A 25,071-nucleotide genomic window follows, 5' to 3' on the forward strand; every position below is an offset into this window, starting at 1 on the left:
CCAACATTGGGTATGTACATATTTTTGATTGTTATGTCTTCTTGATGCCTCAGTCCTTTTATCATTAAATAGTGTCCCTCATTGTCTCTTTTTATGATTTTTAGTTTAAAGTCTACTTTGTCAGATATAAGAATAGCTACTCCAGCTCGTTTTTCTTTTCTGTTTGCATGGTAAATCATTTTCCATCCTTTCACTCTTAGTCTATGTGAATCTTTATGGGTGAGGTGGGTCTCTTGTAGGCAGCATATATTTGGGTCCGCCTTTTTGATCCAGTCAGCCAGTCTGTGTCTTTTGATTGGGGAATTTAAGCCTTTTACATTAAGAGTTGTTATTGAAAGGTGTTGATTTATTCCTAGCATTTTATTGGTTGTTTGGTTGTCTTAGGTGTCTTTTGTTCCTTGCTTTCTGATTTACTGTTTGGTTTCTTTGTTTGTTGGTTCCTTAGGTTGTAGATAGTGTTTTTGTTTGTTTGTCTTCTCTTCATGAATGCCATTTTTATTATACTAGTGGGTTTTGATTTTTCTTGAGTTTTTATGGCAGTGGTAGTTATTTTTCAGGAACCAAACCCAGTACTCCCTAGAGGATTTCTTGTAAGGATGGTGGTGTGGTAGTGAACTCCCGCAGTTTTTGTTTGTCTGAGAAATATACTGTTTGCCCTTCATTTCGGAAGGATAGCCTTGCAGCGTAGAGTATTCTTGGCTGGCAATCTTTGTCTTTTAGTATTTTGAATATATCATCCCATTCCTTTCTAGCTTTTAGGATTTGTGATGAAAAGTCTGATGTTAGCCTGATTGGGGCTCCCTTATAGGTGATTTGATGGTTCTCTCTTGCAGCTTTTAAGATTCTCTCTTTGTCTCTGAGTTTTGCCAATTTGACTATGACATGTCTTGGAGAAGGCCTTTTTGGGTTGAATACATTTGGAGATCATTGAGCTTCCTGGATCTGAAGATCTGTGATTTTTCCTATACCTGGGAAGTTTTCTGCCACTATTTTGTTGAATATGTTTTCAATGCAATCTCCTTTTTCCTCCCCTTCTGGAATACCTATTACTCGGATATTTGAGCGCTTAAGGTTGTCTGATATCTCTCTCAGATTTTCTTCAATGTCTTTGATTCTTTTTTCTTTTCTTTTTTGTCTCCTTGTGTTATTTCAAACAGCCCATCTTCAAGTTCAGAGGTTCTCTCTTCAACTTCAACAAGCCTGCTGGTTAAACTCTCCGTTGTGTTTTATATTTTGCTGAATAACTTCTTCAGTTCAGCAAGTTCTCCTACATTTTTTTTCAGGACATTGATTTCCTTGTACATTTCCTCTTTCAGGTCCTGTATACTTTTCCTTGTTTCTTCATGATATCTAGCTGAGTTTTCTTGTATCTTATTCAGTTTCCTTAGAATTATCACTCGAAATTCCTTGTCAGTCATTTCAAGGGCTTCTTGTTCTATAGGATCTAGAGTTTGAGATTTATTAACTTTTGGTGGTGTACTTTCTTGATTTTTTGTATTTCTGGTATCTTTTTTTTGATGTTTATTCATTGTGGCAGGGGGGTTCACAGTCCACCGGTTTGAGACTATTGACTAACTAAGATGTTGCTGTGGTGGCCAATTTGGTATGGCTACCTCCGTGACTGCTCAGTAGGCCTCTAGTGCCTTGTGTGTATGGTTGCCTCGGGTGTCGGGCCTCTCTGGCGAGCCACCTCTCTGGTCAGCTTGGACTCTGCTGGGCTGTTGGATCACGGGGCCGTACCGCAGGGTGTGTGGTCTCTGCTGAGCTTTCACTTCCCATGTGGGACTTCTCCTGGTTCCATGTGCTCTGGCCCGGGCTGTTGGATGGTGCAGTGGCGGCCCCACAGGGTGTGTGGTTTCTGCTGAGTCTCTGCCTCCCTAGCCGGACGTCTCCCCACTCAGTGCACATTGGGCTGTGCTGGGACGTGTCTTCTGCAACCCTCGTCTATCAGCTGGGCCTTCAAGTCCCTGCTCGGCACCGCCTCACCCAGGAAGTCTACCAGGTTTCTGCTAGGCGCTGACGACCGGTCGCTCTGGGTGCCTTTGTAGCACTGTGTAGATCTTTCTTGGGACTTATCACCTTCCTCCTGGTATCACGGTTATTTGCGTAGTTGTCTTATCTCTCACACCAGAGTGTGAGTTCCTCGGGGGACGATCCCACAGCACATGGTTCACCTTTGTATCCCCCCGGCGTGGAGCAAGTCCGGTGCCCGCCCACAGTCAGCTCTCCAGCAGGTTCAAGTGGACTTGGGAACTCTCCAGCCACACTATTCCTAACCAGAAATCGGTTAGGCGTTTTTCCAAACTGGTGGCCGCAGAGATGGTATCTGCCTCCCAGTAACAGGAAGTGTACCAGCGGCCGGAGCCCAGGGTGTGGTGGAGTGACAGTCGGCCCAGCCCATACTTCCTTGCCCTCCGGATGCTGGCCGTGGATGCCCCACGCCACCAGCCCCACCAGAGAACCATGGAGGGAGTGGGAGGGGAGGCCAGCCGCAGGCCCCAGGAAACCCCCTGCCAGGGCAAGCAAGTGGGAAGGCTCAGTGAGGAGCTGAGCCGGGTGAGGAGGACAGGCTTGGCTGAGCCAGGCTGGTGCCACCACCACCTGAGAAAATGGAGTCAGCCCCGGGGTGGTGAGTGGCCCGGTGATGCAGGCAGAAGCCGGGTAGGCATCCACCCCCCGAGCAGGGCCGGGTCGGGGGTCACTCACAGGGCTGTGCCAGGTCAGGTGCTCACTCTCTGCCTCTGCTTTGTCGCCATCCCATTCTTGGCCGCCGCTGCCTCGGGCTGCTCCATCGGTCCTGCAGCGCAGCTCGGGCGCTCCCAGGAATCTTCTTTTATGCCGGCCTGAAACCTCGAATCCTGAATAGGGCAGCTGGCTGCCTTCAGCGCGGCCCTGGCCTCCAGGATCCTGGCTGCATCAACAGCAGGCCTGGTGCCATGTTCCCTGTTTAGAGACTTGCTTTTGCAGCTAAGAAACAGTTCTTTTCTTCCTCCATACTTCAAAGCTGTTGCCTTTAAACGAGGCAGCCTCTCCTGCTGAGGGCAAAGTGGCGGTCAGCCCCCACGACCGGCCACCAGCAGCGGTCCTCCCGTAAGAGACAGCAAGAGGAAGGTCCACAAGTTTCCCGGCTGCCTGAGGCCCAGTGGCCGCCTTTTCCACCTCACCTACTCCGCGCCAACCACCGCAGCCACCGCCATCTTAGGATCCTCTGATACTCTACTTCTTTGTGACTCAGTCTTGGTAGCTTATATATGTCTAGAAATTTATTCATTTTTTCTAGGTTTTCCAATTAGTTGGCATATAATCATTCATAACAGTCTCTTATAACCATTTTTAACTTGTGTTGTCAGTTTTAATGTCTTGTCTTTTATTTCTGATTTTATTTATTTGACCCTTTTCTCTCTTTTTTTTTTTTTCTTGGTTAGTCTAGCTAAAGGTTTGTCAATTTTGTTTATCTTTTTTAAAAAATACATTGGGTTTTTTTGTTTGTTTGGTTTTTGGTCTTTCATATTGTTTTTCTAGTCTTGATTTCATTTATTTCTGCTCTGATCTATATTATTGCTTCTATATTATCCTTCTGAAAACTTTGGGCATAGTTTTTTCTTTTTTCTAGTTCCTTGTGGAGTAATGTTAAGTTATGTATTGGATATCTCTCTTCTTTTATGGTGTAGGTGTTTGCTGCTATAAACTATCATCTTAGAACTGCTTTTGGTATGTCCCATAAGTTTGGTATGTTGTGCTTCCATTTTCATTTGTCTAAAGATATCTTTCCATTTCCCTTTTAAATTCTTAATTTACCCATTGGTTGTTCAGGATCATCTTATTTAATTTCCATTCATTTGTGATTTTTCCAAAATTTTTCCTGTTTTGGATTTCCAGTTTCATACCATTGTGGTTGGAAAAAAAATTGACATGATTTCAGTCTTCTTAATTTGCTAAGGCTTTTTTCCCTGGAGAACATTCCGTGTGCACTTGAGAAGAATGTGTTTTCTATAGCTGTTGAATGGAATGCTCTGTATATGTCTGTTATGTCCATTTGGTATAAAGTGTTATCGATTCCAATGTTTTCTTACTAATTTTCTACCTGGATGATCTGGCAATTGTTGAAAGTGGGTATTGTAGACCCCTGCTATTACTGTATTATAATTTATCTCTCCCTTGAGATCCTTTAATATTTGATCTATATATTTAGGTGTTCCAATGTTGAGTACATATATATTTATAGTTATTTTATCTTCTTGATTAATTGACCCCTTTATCATTATGCAATGATCTTTTTCATCTCTTTTTACAATTTTTGGTTTAAAGTCTATTTTCTATGATATAAGTATAGCTTCCCCCACTCTCTTTTGGTTTCCTTGTGCATGGAATATCTCTTTCCTCCCTTCACTTTAAGTTTCTGTTAAGTTTACATTCTTAAAAATTAAGTGGGTCTCTTAAAAGCCACATGTTGTTGGGTCTTTTTTTTTTATCCATTTAGTCACTCTCTGAATCTTTTTACTGGAGAATTTAATTCATTTACATTCAAGATAATTAGTAAACACTTACTACTGCCATTTTGTTCATTCTTTTCTGATTGTTTTGAAATACTTTGTTCCTGTATTTCTCTCTTGCTGTCTTTTTTTGTGGTTTGATGGTTGGTTTTCTGTAGTGGTGTGCTTTTAACCTTTTTATTTTTCTTTTGTGCTTCTACTAAAGATTTTTGCTTTGTGGTTACCATAAGGCTTACACAGAACATCTTATAATAGTCTATTTGAAGTTGATAACATAGATTGCATACAATTCTATGATTTTACTACTCCCCACACATTTATGTTTTTGATATCAGAATTTATATCATTTGTAATGTGTACCTTGACAACTGATTTTAGTGTAGTTTTTATTAATAGTTTTGTTTTTTATTCCTCATGTTAGGGATAAAGTTGCTTTACACACCATCTTTAGAGTCCTAGAGTATTTTAAATATGGCTCTGCATTACTTAACCATTGGGTTTCTGTCTTTTGTGTATTTTATGTTAGTAATTAGTGTCCTTTTGCTTTAGCTTAAAGAACTCCTTTCACTAATCCCTGTATGGTGATGAGCTTCCTGAACTTTGGTTGTATGGGAAATTTTTAATTTCTCTCTCATTCTGAAAGACAGCTTTGCTGGGTAAAGTATTCTTTGTAAGCAGTTTTATTTTTCTTCAGCTCTTTGAGTATATCACATCACTCTTGACCAGCAGGATTTCTGCTGAGAAATCCAGTGATAGTCATTTTGTGACTCCTTTGTATGCAATGTGTTTCTTATCAATTGATGCTCTTGGGACTTTTTTTCTTTTGTCTTTGATTTTTGATAGTTTGATTATTGTGTGTGTTGGTGAACTCCTCTTTGGGTTGAATTTATTTGGAGACCTCTGCACTTCCTGTACCTGGATGTTGGCATCTATCCCCAGATTAGGAAAGTTTTCAGCCATTATTTTTTTAAACATGCTTTCTGGCCCTTTTTTCTTTTTTCTCATTCTAGAATTTTTTTTAAGCAAAGGTTTGGTTTCTTGATGGTGTCCCATTCTTTCCATAGGCTTTCTTAATTGTTTTTTCTTTTTGCTCCTCTGACTGGATATTTCAAATGTTCTGTATTTACACACACTGATTCTTTCTTCTGCTAGACTGTGTCTGATGTAAAATCTTTGTATTCAGTTGTTCAGTTTAGTTATTAGGTTCTTCATCTCTAGGATTTCTTTTTTTACTGTTTCTATTTGTTGTCAAACTTCTCACTTTGTTCATGTATTTTTTTACAAATTTCATTTAATTTTCTATTCATATACTCTTGTAGTTCACTGAACTTATTTAAGAAGATTATTCTAAATTCTTTGTCAGTCATTTTATAGATCTCCATTTCTTTAGGGTCCATTTTGGAGCTACACTACTTTCTTTTAAAGGTGTCATCATTCCCTGATTCTTTGTAATCCTTGTGTTTTTGTATTGTCTGTGCATTTGAGGAGACAACTACCTCTTCTGGCATTTACAGGTGTGCTTTGGCAGGGATAAACCTTCACTAGTCTAGCCTCTAATTCTGGAAGGGCCAGTTGGTAACAACCCTGGGCAGGCAGAGCTTGTTGTGGGTTCTCTAGTTGGCTAGGCTACTGCCTTTGCTCTGATGTGAGATGAAGCTGCTAGCATTGTACTGCAATGGCCTCTGGCAAGGCCAGTAACAGAATGTCTTCCTTGGCTGGGTGATTTTGCTACTTTGAATCTGCAGTTGGGCAAGACTACAGGGTGGGCTCGGAGGTTAGGTAGAGTTGCTACCCAGGAGAGGTAGAAGCAGAAACTATGTTCCTTAAATGCAGGATTGAGGATTGGTTCCCTGTCTAAGCAGAACCATGGGATAAGCTTTGGCCTGAGTCAAGCCTCTATTTGACCTCCTGGGTCAAGCAGGTCTAGCCCATACACATCTCTGAATGGCACAGAGGTGGGCATCTCCCTGACTGGACAGAATCATTGGAGAAGGCTCTGGGGCCAGGCATGGAGAGTAGCCATCTAGAGACTCAAGTAGGTTCAACTTCCCACCATGCTTTTGAAAGCATGCTCAGCTTCACAAGTGGGCTATGCAGTTGCTGGTATTTCTGATTGGGTGCCACAGCTGGCAGAAACACAGAGCTGCATGCTGGTCACTGTAAGCTCTACCTCCTTTCTTTGTTTCTACCTGGCCCCAGGCAGTCTAGCTGTGCCATTATCCCCAGTGCTTCCTGCAAGATGAGAGCAAAGTGGGCTTCTGGGAAGAACCTCAGAATGATAGGGAAGCTGGATGACTACCTCTGGTTCTCTTTTCCCCTGTAGAAAACATGGGCCCAGGGGAAAACTCTTCTTCTGGAATTGTGCCAGCCTGAGGGAGGGAAGGAATGGTGCAACTGAAGTGAGACCATTTTTCTTACCTGTCTAACTCAATTTTCATTCAGTTCTGTGAACCACACAGGTGTCTCAGACTTGTTTCCAAGTACATGGGGTTTTTTTAATTGCTCTTGCCTGTGGATAGTTGCTAGTTGAACTTTCTGGGGCAGGGGCAGAGGGGAGTGGAGCCTGAGACATCCTATTCAGCCATCTTGCTCTATTCCTAGTTTGAAAACTAAATAAAGCCCCCTTTTTATTACTTAAACACATTTATACTTCCACCAGCATACAATTCCATAATGTATACTCATCATCATCTGTTAGGTAAATATTTTTAATTTTTGTCAAAAAATTTGGAAGAAAAAATATTTTGCTGTTATTTTAATATGTATTTCCTTAATTACAAGTGAGGATGAGCTTATTTTCTCATGTTTATGAATTGGCTTCATATCCTTTGACCATTTGTTTTTTTAGTGGTTTTTGTAGTTTCTCTTTTTTTGATGCAGTTGTATGGCACTGATTCTTTATCTGTTGAAAATGTTGCAAAAAGTTTCATTCACTTGGTCATTTGTCTTTTAGATTTGCATATAGCGTTCACTTTTTTTGTTATTTAACAAATGTTCTTAAAATTTTTTAATTTATTATTCGCATATTCACTCTTACAAATCATATTTCTTTATACCTTTGCTTGACCTATCACTTCCCCAACTATCCCCCCATTTCTACCATCCTTAGTATCATTCTCTTCTTCTGAAAGTTCAATGTATTGTTGTAGTCTTTTCTTTCTTTCTTTCCTTCATTCCTTCCTTCTTCCCTCCTTCCCTCCCCACCTCTCTTCCTTCCTTCCTTCCTAGCAGCCAGTTATGAGTGAGAATATGTGGTATTTCTGTTTCTTTGTCTGGCTTACTTCACTTAACATAATTTTCTCCAGACTCATCCATGTTGCTGCAAATGACAGAATTTCATTCTTTTATATGGCTGAGTAGTACTCCATTGTGTATATGTACCACATTTTCTTTCTCCAGTCATCCATCGATGGACACTTAGGTTGGTTCCATATTTTGGCTATTGTAAATAGAGCTTCAATGAACATGGGAGTGCAGGTATCCCTTCAACATGATGATTTCCATTCCTTTGGATTTATACCCAGTGGTGGGATTGTTGGATCATATGGTAGCTCTATCTGTAGTTGTTTGAGAAATCTCCATACTATTTTCAATAATGGCTGTACTATTTTACAGTCCCACCAACAATGTAGGAGGGTTTCCCTTTCTCCACATCCTCACCAGCATGTGTTATTCTCAGTCTTTTAAATACTGGCCAGTCTAATGAGGATGAGATGATAGCTTAATATGATGTTGATTTGCATCTGATGACTACTGATGCTAAGCATTTTTTCATGTACCTGTTGGCCATTTATATGTCTTCCTTTGAAAAATTTCTGTTCAGCTTCTTTGCCCATTTTTAAATTGGATTCTTTGATTTTTTACTGTGAAGTTGAGTTCCTTATATATTCTGGATATTAATCTATTGTTGGATGTATAGTTTGTGATTCCATAGGCTTTCTTTCCATTCTGTTGTTTCCTTTGCTGTGCAGAAGGTTTTTAGTTTGATATGATCCCATTTCTTTTTCTTTTATTGCTTTATTTTTTCTTTTATTGCTTTTCATTTGGGGGGTTTTATTCATAAAGTCTTTGCCTAGTCCTACTTAGTAAAGTGTTTACCCTATGTTTTCTCTTAGAAGTTATGGTTTTGGGTGTTATACTTAAATCTTTAATCCATTTTAGGTTGATTTTGGTATATGATGAGAGGTACAGATATACTTTCATTCTTCTGCATATATATGTCCAATTTTCCCAGCACCATTTATTGAAGAGGCAGTCTTTTCCCCAATGTAGGTTCTTGTTGCCTTTGTTAAAGATCAGTTGGCTGATTTCTGGGTGTTCTATTCTGCTCCATTGGTCCAAGTGTCTGTTTTTATGTCAGTACCAAGCTGTTATGCTTACAATAGCTTTGCAGTATAATTTGAATTCAGATAGTGCTATGCATCTGGCTATATTTTTTTAATAATTTTGCCCAGATTGCTTTGGCTATTGGAGGTCGTTTATTGTTCCATATGAATATTAGGATTGCTTTTTCTATGTCTGTGAAGACTGTCATTGGTATTTTGATGGGGATTGCATTGAATCTGTAGATTGCTCTGGGCAGAATGGACATTTTCATGATGTTAATTCTTCCCATCCAAGAGTATGGTATGTCTTTCCACCTTTTTGTGTCCTCTTTAATTTCTTTCAGTAGTGTTTTGTAGTTCTCATTAAAGAGATCATTCACCTCCTTGGTTAAATTGATACCTATGTTTTTGTTTTTGTTTTTTTTGCGACTATTGTAAATGAGCTTGCTATTTTGAATTCATTTTCTGCTAGTTTGTTATTGTAGTATAAAAACGCTATTGATTTTTGAGTGCTGATTTTGTATCATGCAACATTACTGAAATTGTTAATCAGCTGTAAGAGTTCTTTGGTAGACTCTATAGATTTTTCTATATATAAGATTATGTCATCAGAAAACACGGAGAGTTTGGCTTCATCCTCTCCAATCCTGATGCCCTTTATCTCTTTCTCTTGCCTGATTGCTCTAGCTGGTCCTTCCAATACTATGTTAAATAATAGTGGTGACAGTGGGCCTCCTTGTCTGGTTCCTGTTCTTCTCATCCATTCAGGATGATATTGGCAATTGGTTTGTCATAAATTGCTTTTATTGTATTGAGATAATTTTCTTCTATACCTAATTTGCTGAGAACCTTAATCATGAAGGGATATCAAATTTTGACAAATGCTTTCTCTGCACCAATTGAGAAAATCATACTGCTTTTGTCCTTGGTTTTGTTGATGTGATGTATCGTATTTATTGACTTTCATATGTTGAACCAACCTCTGATTGCTAGTATTTTGTTGAGGATTTTTGTATCTGTATTCATCAAGGATACTGGCCTGTGGTTTTCTTTTATTTGTTGTATCTTTGCCTGGTTTTGGTATCAGGATGATGCTGCTCATACAATGAGGTTGGGAGAATGGCTTCTGTTTCAGTTTTTTTGGAAAAGTTTGAAGAGAAGTGGTATTTATTCTTCTTTAAATGTTTGATAGGATTCAGCTGTAAAGCCATCTGTCCTGGGCTTTTTTTATTGTAAGATTTCTGATTACTGCTTCAATCTCATTACTTGTTATTGGTCTGTTCAAGTTTTACATTTCTTCTTGATTCAGTCTTGGAAGTTTATATGTGTCCAGAAATTTATCCATTTCCTCCAGGTCTTCATATTTCTTGGTGTATAGTTGTTTATAATAATCTGTAATGATTCTTTGCATTTTTGTGGTATTGGTTGTAATGTCTCCCTTTTCACTTCTGAGTTTTGCTACTTAGATTTTCCCTTTCTTTCTCTCTGTCTCTCTCTCTCTCTCTCTCTCTCTCTCTCTCCTCTCTTTACTTTTTTAGTTAACCTAGCTAATGGTTTATCTATTTTATTTACCTTCTCAAAAAAACAACTTTTCGTTTCATTGATCTTTTGTTTTGTTTTTTGGGTCTCTATTTCATTTAGTTCTGCCCAGATCTTGATTATTTCTTTTTGTCTACTGCTTTTGGGTTTGTTTGTTGCTGTTTTTCTAGTTCTTTGAGGTGTAGTATTAGGTCATTTATTGGAAAACTTTCCATTCTTCTAATGTGTTTATTGCAATAAACTTCCCTCTTAGTACTGCTTTTGCAGTATCCCACAAGTTTTGATATGATGTATCTTTATTTTCATTAGTTTCAAGAAATTTTTTGATTTCCTGTTTAATTTCTTCTTGGACCCATAGGTCATTCAGGAGTCCGTTGTTCAGTTTCCGTGCACTTGAGTAGTCTCCAGAATTTTGCTTGTTATTGATTTCCAGTTTTAATCCATTGTGGTGTGAAAAGATACTTGGGATGATTTCAGTTTTTTTTAATTTGCTAAGACTTGATTTGTGACCTACCGTGTGGTCTGTCCTGGAGAATGTTCTGTGTGCTGATGACAAGAAGGTATATTTTCTAGTTTTTGAATGAAATGCTCTGTAGATGTCTGCCAGGTCTAATTGGTATAAGGTGTAGTTTAAATCCTGTGTTTCTTTGTTGATTTGTTACCTGAAAGATCTGTCTAAAGCTGATGGGGGGGTGTTCAGGTCACCCACTATTACTGTATTTGGGTCTATCTCTATGTTTAGGTGTAAGAGTATTTGCTTTACATATCTAGGTGCTCCACTGTTGGGTGCATACATATTTATGATTGTTATGTCTTCTAAGTGGATAGATACCTTTATTATTACGTAGTGGCCTTCTTTATCTCTTTACAGTTTTTGGTTTGATGTCTATTTTATCTGATGTAAGAATAGCTACCCCTGCTCATTTTTGTTTTCCATTTTCATGGTATATCTTTGTCCATCCCTTCAGTTTTAGTCTGTGTTTATCTTTATAGGTGAAATGGGTATCTTGAAGATAGCATATAGTTTGATCTAGCTTTTTAATCCAATCAGTCATTTAGGGTTGTTATTGATAAGTATTGCTTTACTCCTGTCATTTATATTGCTTTTTGTTTAGATGTTTTAAACATCATTTGTCCCTTTCTTCCCCTTTTATTTTTCATCTTCAGTGCTAGTTGTATTTTTGAGGTGACATGATTTAGTTTCTTTCTCCTTCTTGTTTGCATTTTGGTTTTAAGGGCAGGTTTTGCTTTTTCTTATGAATCCATGATATTGATTATTGTTTTTCAGATTGCAGATGCAGGACTCCTTTGAGAATTTCCTGCAGGGCTGGTCGTGTGGTAGTGAACTCCCATAATTTTTGTTTGTCAAAGAAATACACTATTTCTCCCTCATTTCTGAAGGATAACCATGCTGGGTATATTCTTGGCTGGCAATTGTTTTCTTTTAGTCTTTTGAATATATCAACCCATTTTCTTCTGGCCTTTGAGGTTTCAGTTGAGAAGTCTGCTGTTAACATGATAAGGGCTCCCTTATAGGTGACTTGACACTTTTTTCTTGCTACTTTTAGAATTCTCTCTTTGTCTGTGAGTTTTGCCAGTTTGACATCATGTGCCTTGGAGAGGATCTTTTTGGACTGAATGTGTTTGGGGATCTTTGGGCTTCCTGGATCTGAAGATCTGTATCCCTCCCTGTACCTGGGAAGTTTTCTGTTATTATTTCCTTGAATAAGTTTTTGAATGCCTTTTCCTTTTTCCTCCACTTCTGGAATACTCATGATTTGGATGTTTGTACATCTAAGGTTGTCTGCTAGCTCTCTTAAATTTTCTTCATTTTTTTAAATTCTTTTTTTTTTCTTTTTCTTATCTGCCTTGGTTTTCTCAAAAAGACCATCCTTGAGTTCTGAGATTCTTTCTTCTGCTTGCTCTAGCCTGCTGCTCAAACTTTCTGTTTTGTTTTATATTTCACTGAGAGAATCCTTCATTTCTAGTAGTTCTGTTACATTCTTTTTTATAAGTTATTAATCTCTTTGTAAATTTCCTCCTTCATATCCTTGATATTTTTTCTTGTTTCATTGTGTTCTCTAGTTGATTCTTCTTTCTTGGAGAATTCTTAAAATCAGTGCTTGGAATTCCTTTTCAGACATCTCAAGGGTTTCTTGCTCTATGGGGTTTGGTACTTGAGAATTACCATATTCCTTTGGTGGTGTCATATCTTCTTGTTCTTTGTAGTTCTAGTATTTCTATGCTGATGTTTGGTCAGCTGGTAGAACACTTAATTTTTCTATCACTCTGGAGTGTGTTATGAGGGGGAAGACTTCCTTCTCTATTTGTAGGTTCTGCTGGTGACTCTTCTTTCTTCAATGCAGTTGAGTATGCAGTGAGCTGCCCTGGCTAGTTAGTGCACAGGTCCTACATGCACTCACTTGGGCAGCCCACACAGTGGTTCAATGGGGCCTGCAAGCCCCTCCAGAGCTCACTCAGGTCACATTTGTTCTCTTAAAAAATTTTTAATATTAATTTTATGAAGGAAGAAAGATAAATAATACACATACTTCATCTTTATATAGTTCACAAAAATTAAAATGACAGTAAATATATGTTCATCAGTAACAATTATTTTAATTAGTCAAAATATTTCACTCGATCATTTGTCTTATAACTTTGTTTATGGCATCTGCCTTCTCACAAAAGTTTTAATATTAATTGTACTAGGAAAGGATGCAGTACAAAAATAAATACTACACTTCTCTCATTTCCATCTTTACCATAATTCACCAAGATTAAAATGGAAGTATATGTATGTTCATCACTAGTAATTATTTTATTTTCAATGTGTCGAATACTGTCCATCTTCACCTCTCTACCCCCATTTTATGAATCTTTCACAAAAACACTATCTTCATATCTGATGAAATTTGACTGAAGAAAGGATATAACATTGTTTTAGAATTCAGGACCTTTTGAGGAATTTTTCTTTTGCTTATGTATACATACAGGGCTTTGCTGGTTTTTCTCCCATGCAGCTGTTGAGTAAGGAAGTTGAGGGAAGGCACTAAATAGATCATCTTGTAATAACCATCTTGCGTTAGCCATGGGATAATTGCACCTGAATCACATCATCATCAAGCTCTTATCACTTCATTGTCTTTTTTTGTAATTCACCTCTACACATGGGGAAAAAGATGGTTGGGGAAAAAATTCTGGAAATTTCAGAATTCCAGTAGCCCATGTTTGAGATATGAAAATACTGTTCTATTAAGAGAGTGATAGTTTTTCAAAAGGAATTTAGGTGTAAGACATAGTTCTGGTTTCTGGATCATAGAGCGCTCCAGAAAGATATATTGCATAAATAATTTTTATACGGCTGATTTGTTTCTCTAGGTGCTGAAGTATCTGAACAAATACTCCTGAAGCTGCCACCAAATGTGGTAGAAGAATCTGCCCGAGCCTCTGTCTCAGTTTTGGGTGAGTCTCCAGACCCTAGTGTATTTGCGCATTAACAGCTCCTACTATATTTCTTTTTTATAAACATTTACTCAAAATAACAGCTATAATTTTACCTTCTTTCTCCCTCCTTCCTTGGGCTTGTGTATTGCTTCCAATCATACCTCTGTCCCTGGGAGACTCACCCTTCCTATAAATCTTCATTTCTTCTTAGCTCAGCTAATTATTCATTTCTTCTTAATGATTCTGATAGATTATAATTTCTAAGCTTTATGGCTTCCCATCTCTTTCATTCCCTAGGAGACATATTAGGCTCTGCCATGCAAGATACACAGAAACTCCTCCAGATGCCCTTTGGTTGTGGAGAACAGAATATGGTCCTCTTTGCTCCTAACATCTATGTTCTGGATTATCTAAATGAAACACAGCAGCTGACTCCAGAGATCAAGTCTAAGGCCATTGGATATCTCAACACTGGTGAGTGATTGAATGAGTGAGTGGAGACTTGACAGTGCTGTTTCAACTATATTTCCAAATAGGCTTGAGTTATTTATCAATACTATGACACATTAGCTTATCTCACTATAATAGCTACTATGGTAAGAATACTATAACTGTTAATTCCATGGAAACTCTCCACTCTCCAACCTCCAACAAGATGTTTAAGGCTCAGAACTTTGTGTCAGAACCTTATGTCAGCAAAATTTGGGAATGGTCACAAGAGAGGCCAAGGCATTTCAGACATTTCTCTGGCTTCAGTATGCACATTAATCTGTCATGTTTCATTAATCTTCCATTCCAGGTTACCAGAGACAGTTGAATTACAAGCACTCTGATGGCTCCTACAGCACCTTTGGGGAGAAACATAGCAGGAACAAGGGCAATACCTGGTAAGGGAAGGACAATTTTTTGAGCTCCTATTTTTGTGCCATGTCTTGTGTGTGTATTAACACAATTATATTCACAGCAACCCTATTAGATATGTTACTAGACATGTAGTTGGTTATACTGATAAATACATCAAGATTAGCAAGATAACAAGCAGAAAAGCTGAAATTGAAATATATTTGTGGTAGACTTGTTCCCAGAATTAATCCTCTTAATAATATGCCAAGGTATTCTTTCTGAAATAGCTCTCATAACCATGAGTTTTTAAATTTTATGACCAGTGAACATATGGTATAACTTCCAGATAAACTATGTTAACTTCAGCTTATGTTATATTTTTTAGATCATATTCATCTTAACTTAGAATAAATTTATTAACAGGAGGAAAAAATTTAGAGGGAGACAGTGATATGAAACATTATTTTTTAAGATCCCCAAGGCAACACAACATTAGCAGGAGTTATTGCATCAAATCTCAGTAGGTGCACATGAGAAGATTCCATCATTCACAAAAGGAAATCTCTAAAGAAAAAAGAGATTTAACCCTTGCCCAAATAACTAAGAAAAATCAATGGTAGAAGTACTTATACTCCCTGTGATAAAGGGAAAGTGAGTCTGCAAGGAAATACTAGATCTAGAAGGTTAATCAAGGAGACTAAAGGCGTTAGGCAACCTAAGGACACAAGAATTCCTGTTAGATGACTCACATCAATGTAAGAAGTGTCATATAAAGCCCCTTGCTGTGAAGTGGCTACAAAACCATTGTAATACCATAGATACCATCATGACTTCCTCCCCGCTCAGGCTCACAGCCTTTGTGCTGAAGACTTTTGCCCAGGCTCGAGCATATATCTACATCGATGAAGCACACGTTACCCAGGCCCTCACCTGGCTCTCCCAAAAGCAGAAGGACAATGGCTGTTTCAAGAGCTCTGGGTCACTGCTCAACAACGCCATGAAGGTGAACCATTCTGGTGTTAGTTTTGATTTGTCCATTATGATATCCACAAGGATGAGAAAGGAAGTAATAATATAGAAATGCCTAAGGGAATGTATCAGAGGAAAGTAAAACCTGGATAGCACCACGAAAGAAAGAATGACACTTAGGTTAGTGGTGACACATTGCTCCATGGGGATGGATATGGGTGAGGATAAACTTCATGACACAGCAGCGTGGAAAGCACTGATTAAGAGAATTCTTAGAAGTTGAATTACTCAAATCTCCTGTCTTTCTCATCTTCACAGGGAGGAGTAGAAGATGAAGTGACTCTTTCTGCCTATATCACCATTGCCCTTCTGGAGATTCCTCTCACAGTCACTGTAGGTACCACCGTACGTCCCTGCTGAAGAACAATTCTGTATGCAACAAAACTGCTGACCTGCTGTCTGAAACACTACTTTACTAAATGCCAAGTGTCAGTTTCCCCTCTGTGCAATGCCAATGCTTCCCAGATCAATGGAGAATTTGGTCAATCCATTAAGAAAGGTTTACACTTTCCCAGTGGCTATTTCTCCCCTACTTTTTCCCCTCAAAAGAAGAATTCTAAAGATATGTCTTTTGAATATGAGAATAACACATCAAAAATATTTTTCTATCTATCCATAAGAATGAGAAACAGATGTGTAAAATCATTTGAAAAACTTCTTTATCTCCTGTGCTATGATCTGTGTGTTTACCCAGAATGCTAGCACCCCTGTGCACATAGCTCAGTTCTCTTCCTGTTCTCTTTTCACAGCACCCTGTTGTCCGCAATGCCCTGTTCTGCCTGGAGTCAGCCTGGAAGACAACACAGAAAGTGGCCCATGGCAGCCATGTCTACACCAAGGCACTGCTGGCCTATGCTTTTGCCCTGGCAGGTGACCAGGACAAGAGGAAAGAGATACTGAAATCACTTGAGGAGGAAGCTGTGAAAGAAGGTGAGAGCACACCTGAGCTCTTTCTCCTGTCCCATATTCTCTATATCAAGAACCCCCTACTCCTACCTCCTGTGAACCCATCCCCTGTCTTCTTTCATGTATATCATATATATTTTGTCCATATCATATTTTTATAAAATCCAAGATTTCTTAATCAAACCAGACATCAAAGGATAAGAGGCAGTATAATGCAGTAGTGAGAAGCTTAGCCCCTGTAGACTAGCTCCAAAACATACTACCTATGTGATTTCGGGCAAGTCATTAACTTGTCTATGTTTCAGTTCCTTCATCAGCAAAATGGGGATAATAATAGTATGTACTTCATAGGGTTGCTGTGTAAAATGAGTTAATGCACATGAAACACTTGGTAGAGCATATGGCACATAGTAAATGCTAGAAAAGTACTAATTATTACTAAGATATCAGTTCTTAATATGTATCCAAGCCTTACCTGGTGAATCATATCATCTTCAATATAAGGAAAGCTCATTTCACAAGATTAATAATGTTGACCAATCTATTCATATTTACACAATACTTCTACATATACCACGGTCTATAAAAGGGGTTGAAAAAATAGAAAATAAAATGCAAATGATAAGATGTCCGATAAAATGCATTCTACCTTTCTCCTTTGACTGTGCCATTAATTATTTTTTAATGTACTGGTAAATATTACATATATATAAAAAGGCATAAAAAGTCACTAGCAAACACCCATATAACTCCTTCCCAACTTAAGATACAAAATATCACCAACGCAGGAAAAATCTCCCGAGTACCACTTCCATTCGCAGAAGTAACCATTGTCCTGAACTTGTCACTACCTTTTCCATCGATTTCTTTATGTTTTTGCTGTATATGTATCCTTAAATAATAGTCAGAATTTGTACATGTTTTTCATCTTTAGATAAGCAGTATTATATTTTTAGGATATTTCAGCAGTTTGGTTTTTTGTTTGTTTTCCTTTTATTTTTTAATTTCAATATTATGTTTAGAGTCCCCTATACCAGTGTCTGTAGCTCTTAGTTCATTAATTTTCACTGCTGCATAACATATTACAGTCTATAAATAGGTCATAATTTATATATCAGATTTCTCCTCATGGATCTTTTCTCATTATTACAAACAATGCTGCAGTGAGTACCCTCGTACCTGTCTCCCTGTGCACGTGCACGAGTTTCCCTTAGTTAGACTTCAAGAAGCATAATGATGGATCAGTAGGCTAAGCACATCAGCTGTTACTATTGTTTTTTCCAATCAAATGAGTGCAAACTCTAGAATCTCGTGTGATCTGTGATCCTCACAAGAAACCACTAAGAATGGGATTTATAAGAAATTTAACAAACTCCAAATGAGAATAACATCAGAACGAGGAAAGAGCCATAAGCAGTGAGAGAACTTGCTCCTGCCATTTCTTCCTCCCACCAACCCAGTTGTAGCAACTATTTAAAAACACAGATACGTATAGGCATCAGACTCCAGCAACTTTACTTGCCTTAGCTGATCTGAAACACACCAAGTTCAGATGACATAAAAGGAAAAGCATCTATATAACGTTAGGAAGATTGTAGCTGGAATACAACCTTCACTTCAGCTCTGGCTTGGGTACTTTCAACTAAAATTTAATATAAATATATAGTCAATTATAAATATTTTTTTCTCACGCCCAGATAATTCTATCCACTGGACACGACCTCAGAAACCCAGGGCACCAGAAGGGCATGTTTATCAGCCGCAGGCTCCTTCTGCTGAGGTGGAGATGACGTCCTATGTGCTCCTGGCTTACCTCACGGCCCAGCCAGCCCCAAGCTCAGAGGACCTGAATTCCGCAACGCACGCTGTGAAATGGGTCACAAAGCAGCAGAATTCCCATGGCGGCTTCTCCTCCACCCAGGTCAGTGATTCGCCGGAACGTTTTACTCTGGCAAAAGGTTTGAACAAAATACAAACACATACAAAAAGAAAAAATGAAGATGACAATAATCTGAAATGAGGAAAAGGTTATGAGTATTCAGGGATAATGAGAAAATCAAAGTCAACGAGGGCTGAAAAGAAACTGTGTAGAGTTCTGGCACCCCATCCCTGTGTTGTTATGCAGTCTCCTGCCTCCAGCAGCAACTCTCGCTCCCTAAAGGAGCAGTGGGGCACCAGCAGAATGAAGAAAAAATTTCCTACCATTCTTCTGGAAGTTCTAAGAGACTTTTAAGTTATTTCCAGGAACTATACACAAAACTCACAGTCTCTCCTTACAAATCTTTGCATTCTTGGGTCCCCCTTAGCTGGCATCTTTTAAAGCTGACACACTTCATGTGTCCCTTATCCACCTCTTAATACACCAACATTTGTTCATCAGGAGTGTAAAGAGCTGTCATTATTCACCCAACCTCCTGAGCCTAACCATATAATCATGTATCTAAACAATTCATCAATATGTGCACAGCAGGAAACTTTATCTTCAGAGAATTTAGGTGTCAGCATATACAACCTTAAAAGAGAATAGAAAGTGACTAGATGCATGCCATTCTTTCTTCATTGTATTTAATCACTTATCCTTCCATATGAATGAAAAGAACTAAATAATTTTATGAAGATAGTTACCATTCATTTTGGATGTCATCCAGCTTCATTGTTGATGAGTACTGAGAATATGGCATTTAGGGAGAATCCACTGGGCACAGATAATATTTCAATAAAAAGGGAGCACCAAATAAAAATGCCATTAGATCAAGAAAATAATTATAATATTTGCCTTTTATTTTCTTTGGAGAAACTGAAGCATGACCCTGATCATGGCTGCAGAGGACAGTGGGTTCTCTCAGGACTCCCGCCTCAGCAGCCAGGCAGAGTAGACTGAACTTTGTTTAGGTGGTGGCAGAAATGACCACAGTTGTCAAGAAAGACATCTAAGGCAGATAGCTGATGCTAATAAATGATTACCATTAACATACATTTTCCACATTCCATATCCTACATATATTTATAGAGAAAAAAGCAATCAATTTTCTGATAAATAAAATAAACCTCTAGGGCATACGGTCCAATGTGAATAAGAGTATTATGGTTCTGTCATCTATCTAAAGATTATAATCAATCTTGAAATTAGAGCTACAATATTTAAGTAGAGAGGGAAATAGGAAATTAAGGCCCCTTTGTAGCAGCTTATATGGGTCTTTGGAGAATATCTCAGTCCTCAGAGGGTTATTATACCTAAGCAGGTTCTCTCACTCATCTCTTTCAGGACACCGTGGTGGCTCTCTATGCTTTGTCCAAATATGGAGCAGCCACTTTTACCAGAACTGGGAAGGCTGCACAGGTGACCATCCAGTCTTCAGAAACATTTTCCACAAAATTCCAAGTGGACGACCACAACCGCCTGTTACTACAGCAGGTCTCATTGCCAAAGGTGCCTGGGGAGTACAGTGCAAGAGTGACAGGAGAAGGATGTGTCTACATCCAGGTGAGACTCTCGGACAGATGAGGGCAGTGTACTGTAACTATTCTCACTGAAAAGTCCCAACACAGCCAGCAACGGGGCGAATCAGAGAAAGAGTGAGAAAGTTGAAAGGAATTCTGAGGAAGGGAGAAAAACAAATTTTTGTCTTTAATGTTCCATAGACATCCTTGAAATACAACATTCTCCCAGAAAAGGAAGATTTCCCATTTGCTTTAGTGGTGCAGACTGTGCCCCAAACTTGTGATGGACCCAAAGACCACACCAACTTCCAGGTTTCACTGAATGTCAGGTAAGACCTTCTGACTATATCACCTAATTCTGGATTAGCAATCAATCTTCTTACTGAAACTCCTCACTACGTAAAGCAGTATGACAGTAAATGCTTGTACTACATTTGCTTTAAAAGCAACGTATTCTGTTAATATTCATACGTAAAATTTATAAACAATGGGGTTTACATTGCCCATCCTCTGCCTTCAGGATCTATTGTTGTCCAAAGTCATTATTTAAAGGTTAATAATTCTCCTCAATAATAACTAAACAAAGAATATTACCCCTTGCTTCTGACTTGAATTCCTTCTAATGCAATGAAATCCTATAATATTCTTGTTCTATTCAGGACAGAGATGGAGAACTTTTGAAAGAGCTTGAATAGTAGGAAGTAGTGACTCTTAGAATTCCCACTGGCAATAAATAAATCTTAGGTTATACCCAATATAACTAATTTGGGGGGGAAATTATATACAGCAATATTCAAATAGCTGCAGGTCTTACAAAAAGTATCTGTTCACAAGAATATTATAACTTGGTTGGGGATACTATTTAGGAAAAAAATTAAGATAAAGTATAGGTAGTAAATAACTGGCATAGATTAGAGGTCTCCAGTTCATGCATCATTTGTAGAGCTTTTTTAAAATGCAGACCCTCAGAGTCTACACACTTGAAATTCCGATTCATCAGTAGGCCTGGTCTCTGTGGCTTGAATAGGCTCCATAAAATTTCTTCTGCACAGTCAGTTTTCCAAATCACTGGGGTAGGATATTTGGGGAGACTTATGTGTACCTCTTAAAGCTGTTGAGTACTTCATGTGAACATAGAAAAAGAGAATATTTAATAACATAGAAAACTCTAACGACTTCCTTTTCTGGATCTTCAGCTATGCCGGGAGCCGTCCTACCTCCAACATGGCGATCGCTGATGTGATGATGGTGTCTGGTTTCATTCCCCTGAAACCAACAGTGAAAATGGTAGATTTAGTATAAGTCCTGGATACTCTGTTCTACTTAACGTCTTATGTATCCCCATCAGACATATAGACTTATATGTCATAAGACTAAGACAATACTAATATTAAAACATTATTAAATCAACCTCTTTGAAAGACTAATACTTTCCCTAGACTCAGAAACATGATTGAGCGTGTTTGTAGGAGTGCCCGCCCTGTGCACAGCACTCTGCTAGGAGCCATGACTACTAGAAAAAAAAATGGAACCAGGTTCCTGCTTTCACAGAGCGTAGACTCTGATAAATGTGAAAAGCATATAAATGTGAAAAAATATGAAAATGACTGATGGACAAACGGTAGGCATTATAGAAGGTAAGAGAAAAATGAGACTTGAGAAAACACCTCTGTGAGGAATAGAAAGTGAATTGAAACTTGAAATTTGAGGAATTCCCAAGTTTAGGACATTTAGTTTCCTTTCCTTCAGATAAATCATATAGGTCATGTGTCATATGAATATTAAACCCTTCATCCAAATTACCTTTCATTTTTAACTTTACTACATTATGTCTTTACTTTCAAAAAGGATTTGAAGAAATTCCACCCTCAGGCTTATGTTGGTAATAAAAAAATATTTTTTTCTCAGGATCTCCCAGGGGTTTCATCTATTTATTAACATTTGTGGTGCTTAATTTTATACAGCTTGAAGGATCTAACCATGTGAGCCGGACAGAAGTCAGCAACAACCATGTCTTGATTTACCTGGATAAGGTGAGAGCTCTGCCAGTCCAGTTAAAAAATAGAGATTATACTCCTTTTAAGGGAGCCATCTGGGAAGTGAGTGAATGCATTTTTATTTTATTTTATTTTGTCAATATACAATGGGGTTGATGATTGTGGCCCATTACCAAAACCTCCCTCCCCTCTCCGTCTCCCCACTCCCTCCCAACAATGTCCTTTCTGTTCGCTTGTCGTATCAACTTCAAGGAATTATAATTGTTGTGCCTTCTTCCCTCCCCCCATCCCAGGTTGTTTGTGTATTTATTTATTTATATTTAGCTCCCACCAATAAGTGAGAACATGTGGTATTTCTCTTTCTGTGCCTGACTTGTTTCACTTAATATAATTCTCTCTAGGGCCATCCATGTCATTGCAAATGGCAGTATTTCATTTGTTTTTATACCAGAGTAGTATTCCATTGTGTAGATGTACCACAGTTTCCGTATCCACTCATCTGATGATGGGCATTTGGGCTGGTTCCAACTCTTGGCTATTGTAAAGAGTGCTGCAATGAACATTGGGGAACAGGTATACCATCAACTTGATGATTTCCATTCCTCTGGGTATATTCCCAGCACTGGGATAGCTGGGTCATATGGTAGATCTATCTGCAATTGTTTGAGGAACCTCCATACCATTTTCCATAGAGGCTGCACCATTTTGCAGTCCCACCAACAATGTATGAGAGTTCCTTTTCCGCCACAACTTTGCCAGCATTCATCGTTCAGAGTCTTTTGGATTTTAGCCATCCTAACTGGGGTGAGATGGTATCTCATGTACTTTTGATATGCATTTCCGGGATGCTGAATGATGTTGAACATTTTTTCATATATCTGTTGGCCATTTGTATATCTTCCTTAGAGAAATGCCTACTTAGCTCTTTTGCCCATTTTCTAATTGGGTTGCTTGTTTTTTTCTTGTAAAGTTGTTTGAGTTCCTTGTATATTCTGGATATTAATCCTTTGTCAGATGTATGTTTTGCAAATATTTTCTCCCACTCGGTTGGTTATCTTTTAACTCTGTTAATTGTTTCTTTTGCTGTGCAGAAGCTTTTCAGTTTGATATAATCCCATTTGTTTATTTTTCCTTTGGTTGCCCGTGCTTTTGGGGTCATATTCATGAAGTCTGTGCCCAGTCCTACTTCCTGAAGTGTTTCTCCTATGTTGTCTTTAAGAAGTTTTATTGTTTCAGGGTGTATATTTAATTCTTTAATCCATTTTGAGTTGATTTTAGTATATAATGAGAGGTATGGGTCTAGTTTCATTTTCCTGCATATGAATATCCAGTTATCCCAGCACCGTTTGCTGAAGAGGCAGTCTCTTCCCCAGTGTATAGGCTTGGTGCCTTTGTCAAAGATCAGATGGCTGTAGGTGTGTGGGCTGATTTCTGGATATGTATTCTATTGCATTGATCCGTGTGTCTGTTTTGATGCCAATACCGTGCTGTTTTGGTTATTATAGCTTTGTAGTATAGTTTAAAGTCAGGTAGTGTTATGCCTCCAGCTTTATTTTTTTTTTTTTTTTTTGCTCAGAATTGCTTTGGCTATGCATGGTCTTTTGTTATTCCATATAAATGTCTGGATAGTTTTATCCATTTCTGAGAAAAATGTCATTGGAATTTTGATAGGGATTGCATTTAATTTGTAATTCACTTTGGGTAGTATGGACATTTTCACAATGTTGATTCTTCCAATCCAAGAGCATGGGATATCTTTCCATCTTCTTGTGTCCTCTTTAATTTCTCTCAGCACTAGTTTGCAGTTCTCTTTACAGAGATTTTTCACATCCTTGGTTAACTCAATTCCTAAGTATTTTAATTTTTTGGTGGCTATTGTAAATGGACAAGCTTTCTTGATTTCTCTTTCTGCATGTTCACTATTGGAGAATAGAAATGCTATTGATTTTTGTGTGTTGGTTTTGTATCCTGCTACTTTGCTGAAATCATTTATCAACTCCAGGAGTTTTTTTGTAGAGGCTTTAGGTTGTTCGATACATAGGATCATGTCATCTGCAAAGAGGGACAACTTGACTTCATCTTTTCCAATCTGGATGCCCTTCATATCCTTCTCTTCTCTGATTGCTCTGGCTAGTACTTCCAACACTATGTTGAATAGGAGTGGTGAGAGTGGGCATCCTTGTCTAGTTCCTGTTCTTAAAGGAAAAGCTTTCAGCTTTTCCCCATTCAGGATGATATTGGCAGTGGGTTTATCATATATGGCTTGGGTTATGTTGAGATACTTTCCGTCTATACCTAACTTATAGAGGGTCTTTGTCATGAATGAGTGTTGAATTTTATCAAATGCTTTTTCAGCATCTATAGAGATGATCATATGGTCCTTGTGTTTCATTTTCCTGATATGGTGTATCACATTTATTTATTTGCGTATGTTGAACCAACCTTGCATCCATGGGATCAATCCCACATGATCATGGTGTATAATTTTACGTATGTGTTGCTGTATTCTGTTGGGTAGTATTTTATTGAGGATTTTTGCATCTATATTCATCAGGGATATTGGCCTGTTGTTTTCTTTTTTAGTTGTATCTTTACCTGGTTTTGATATCAGAGTGTTGTTTGCTTCATAGAATGAGTTTGGGAAAATGGCCACTGTTTCAATCTTTTGGAATAGTTTGTAGAGAACTGGTGTCAATTCCTCTTTCAATGTTTGGTAAAATTCTGCTGTGAATCCATCTGGTCCTGGGCTTTTCTTTCTTGGGAGCCTTCCAATAACAGCTTCAATCTCCTTTATTGTTATTGGTCTGTTCAGACTTTCTACATCTTCTAGGCTCAGTTTTGGTAGCTTGTATGTGTCCAGAAATTTATCCATTTCCTCCAGATTTTCACATTTGTTGGCATATAGTTTTTTATAGTAGTCTCGAATGATTCTTTGTATTTCAGATGAATCAGTTGTAATATCACCTTTTTCATTTATAATGTTTGTTATGTGGATCTTCTCTTCTTTTTTTAGTTAGCCATGCTAATGTTTTGTCAATTTTATTTATCTTT

The 25,071-nt window shown here is 38.2% G+C and overlaps 1 protein-coding gene across 1 annotated transcript in view; it reads left to right on the plus strand.

Moving 5' to 3' along the window:
• Positions 1-25,071, plus strand: part of A2M (alpha-2-macroglobulin) — a 69,408-nt gene that overhangs the window by 38,337 nt on the left and 6,000 nt on the right. Inside the window, exons 23-33 of the mRNA XM_063115760.1 lie at positions 13,739-13,822; positions 14,102-14,278; positions 14,604-14,691; positions 15,494-15,650; positions 15,935-16,009; positions 16,426-16,606; positions 18,280-18,503; positions 19,848-20,066; positions 20,225-20,352; positions 21,220-21,310; positions 21,988-22,056. Of these exons, the coding sequence (XP_062971830.1) occupies positions 13,739-13,822; positions 14,102-14,278; positions 14,604-14,691; positions 15,494-15,650; positions 15,935-16,009; positions 16,426-16,606; positions 18,280-18,503; positions 19,848-20,066; positions 20,225-20,352; positions 21,220-21,310; positions 21,988-22,056 (1,493 nt within the window). The remainder of the gene's footprint in view (positions 1-13,738; positions 13,823-14,101; positions 14,279-14,603; positions 14,692-15,493; positions 15,651-15,934; positions 16,010-16,425; positions 16,607-18,279; positions 18,504-19,847; positions 20,067-20,224; positions 20,353-21,219; positions 21,311-21,987; positions 22,057-25,071) is intronic.

The sequence above is a fragment of the Cynocephalus volans genome, chromosome 12, assembly GCF_027409185.1.
Source record: "Cynocephalus volans isolate mCynVol1 chromosome 12, mCynVol1.pri, whole genome shotgun sequence".
Classification (NCBI taxonomy): Eukaryota; Metazoa; Chordata; class Mammalia; order Dermoptera; family Cynocephalidae; genus Cynocephalus; species Cynocephalus volans.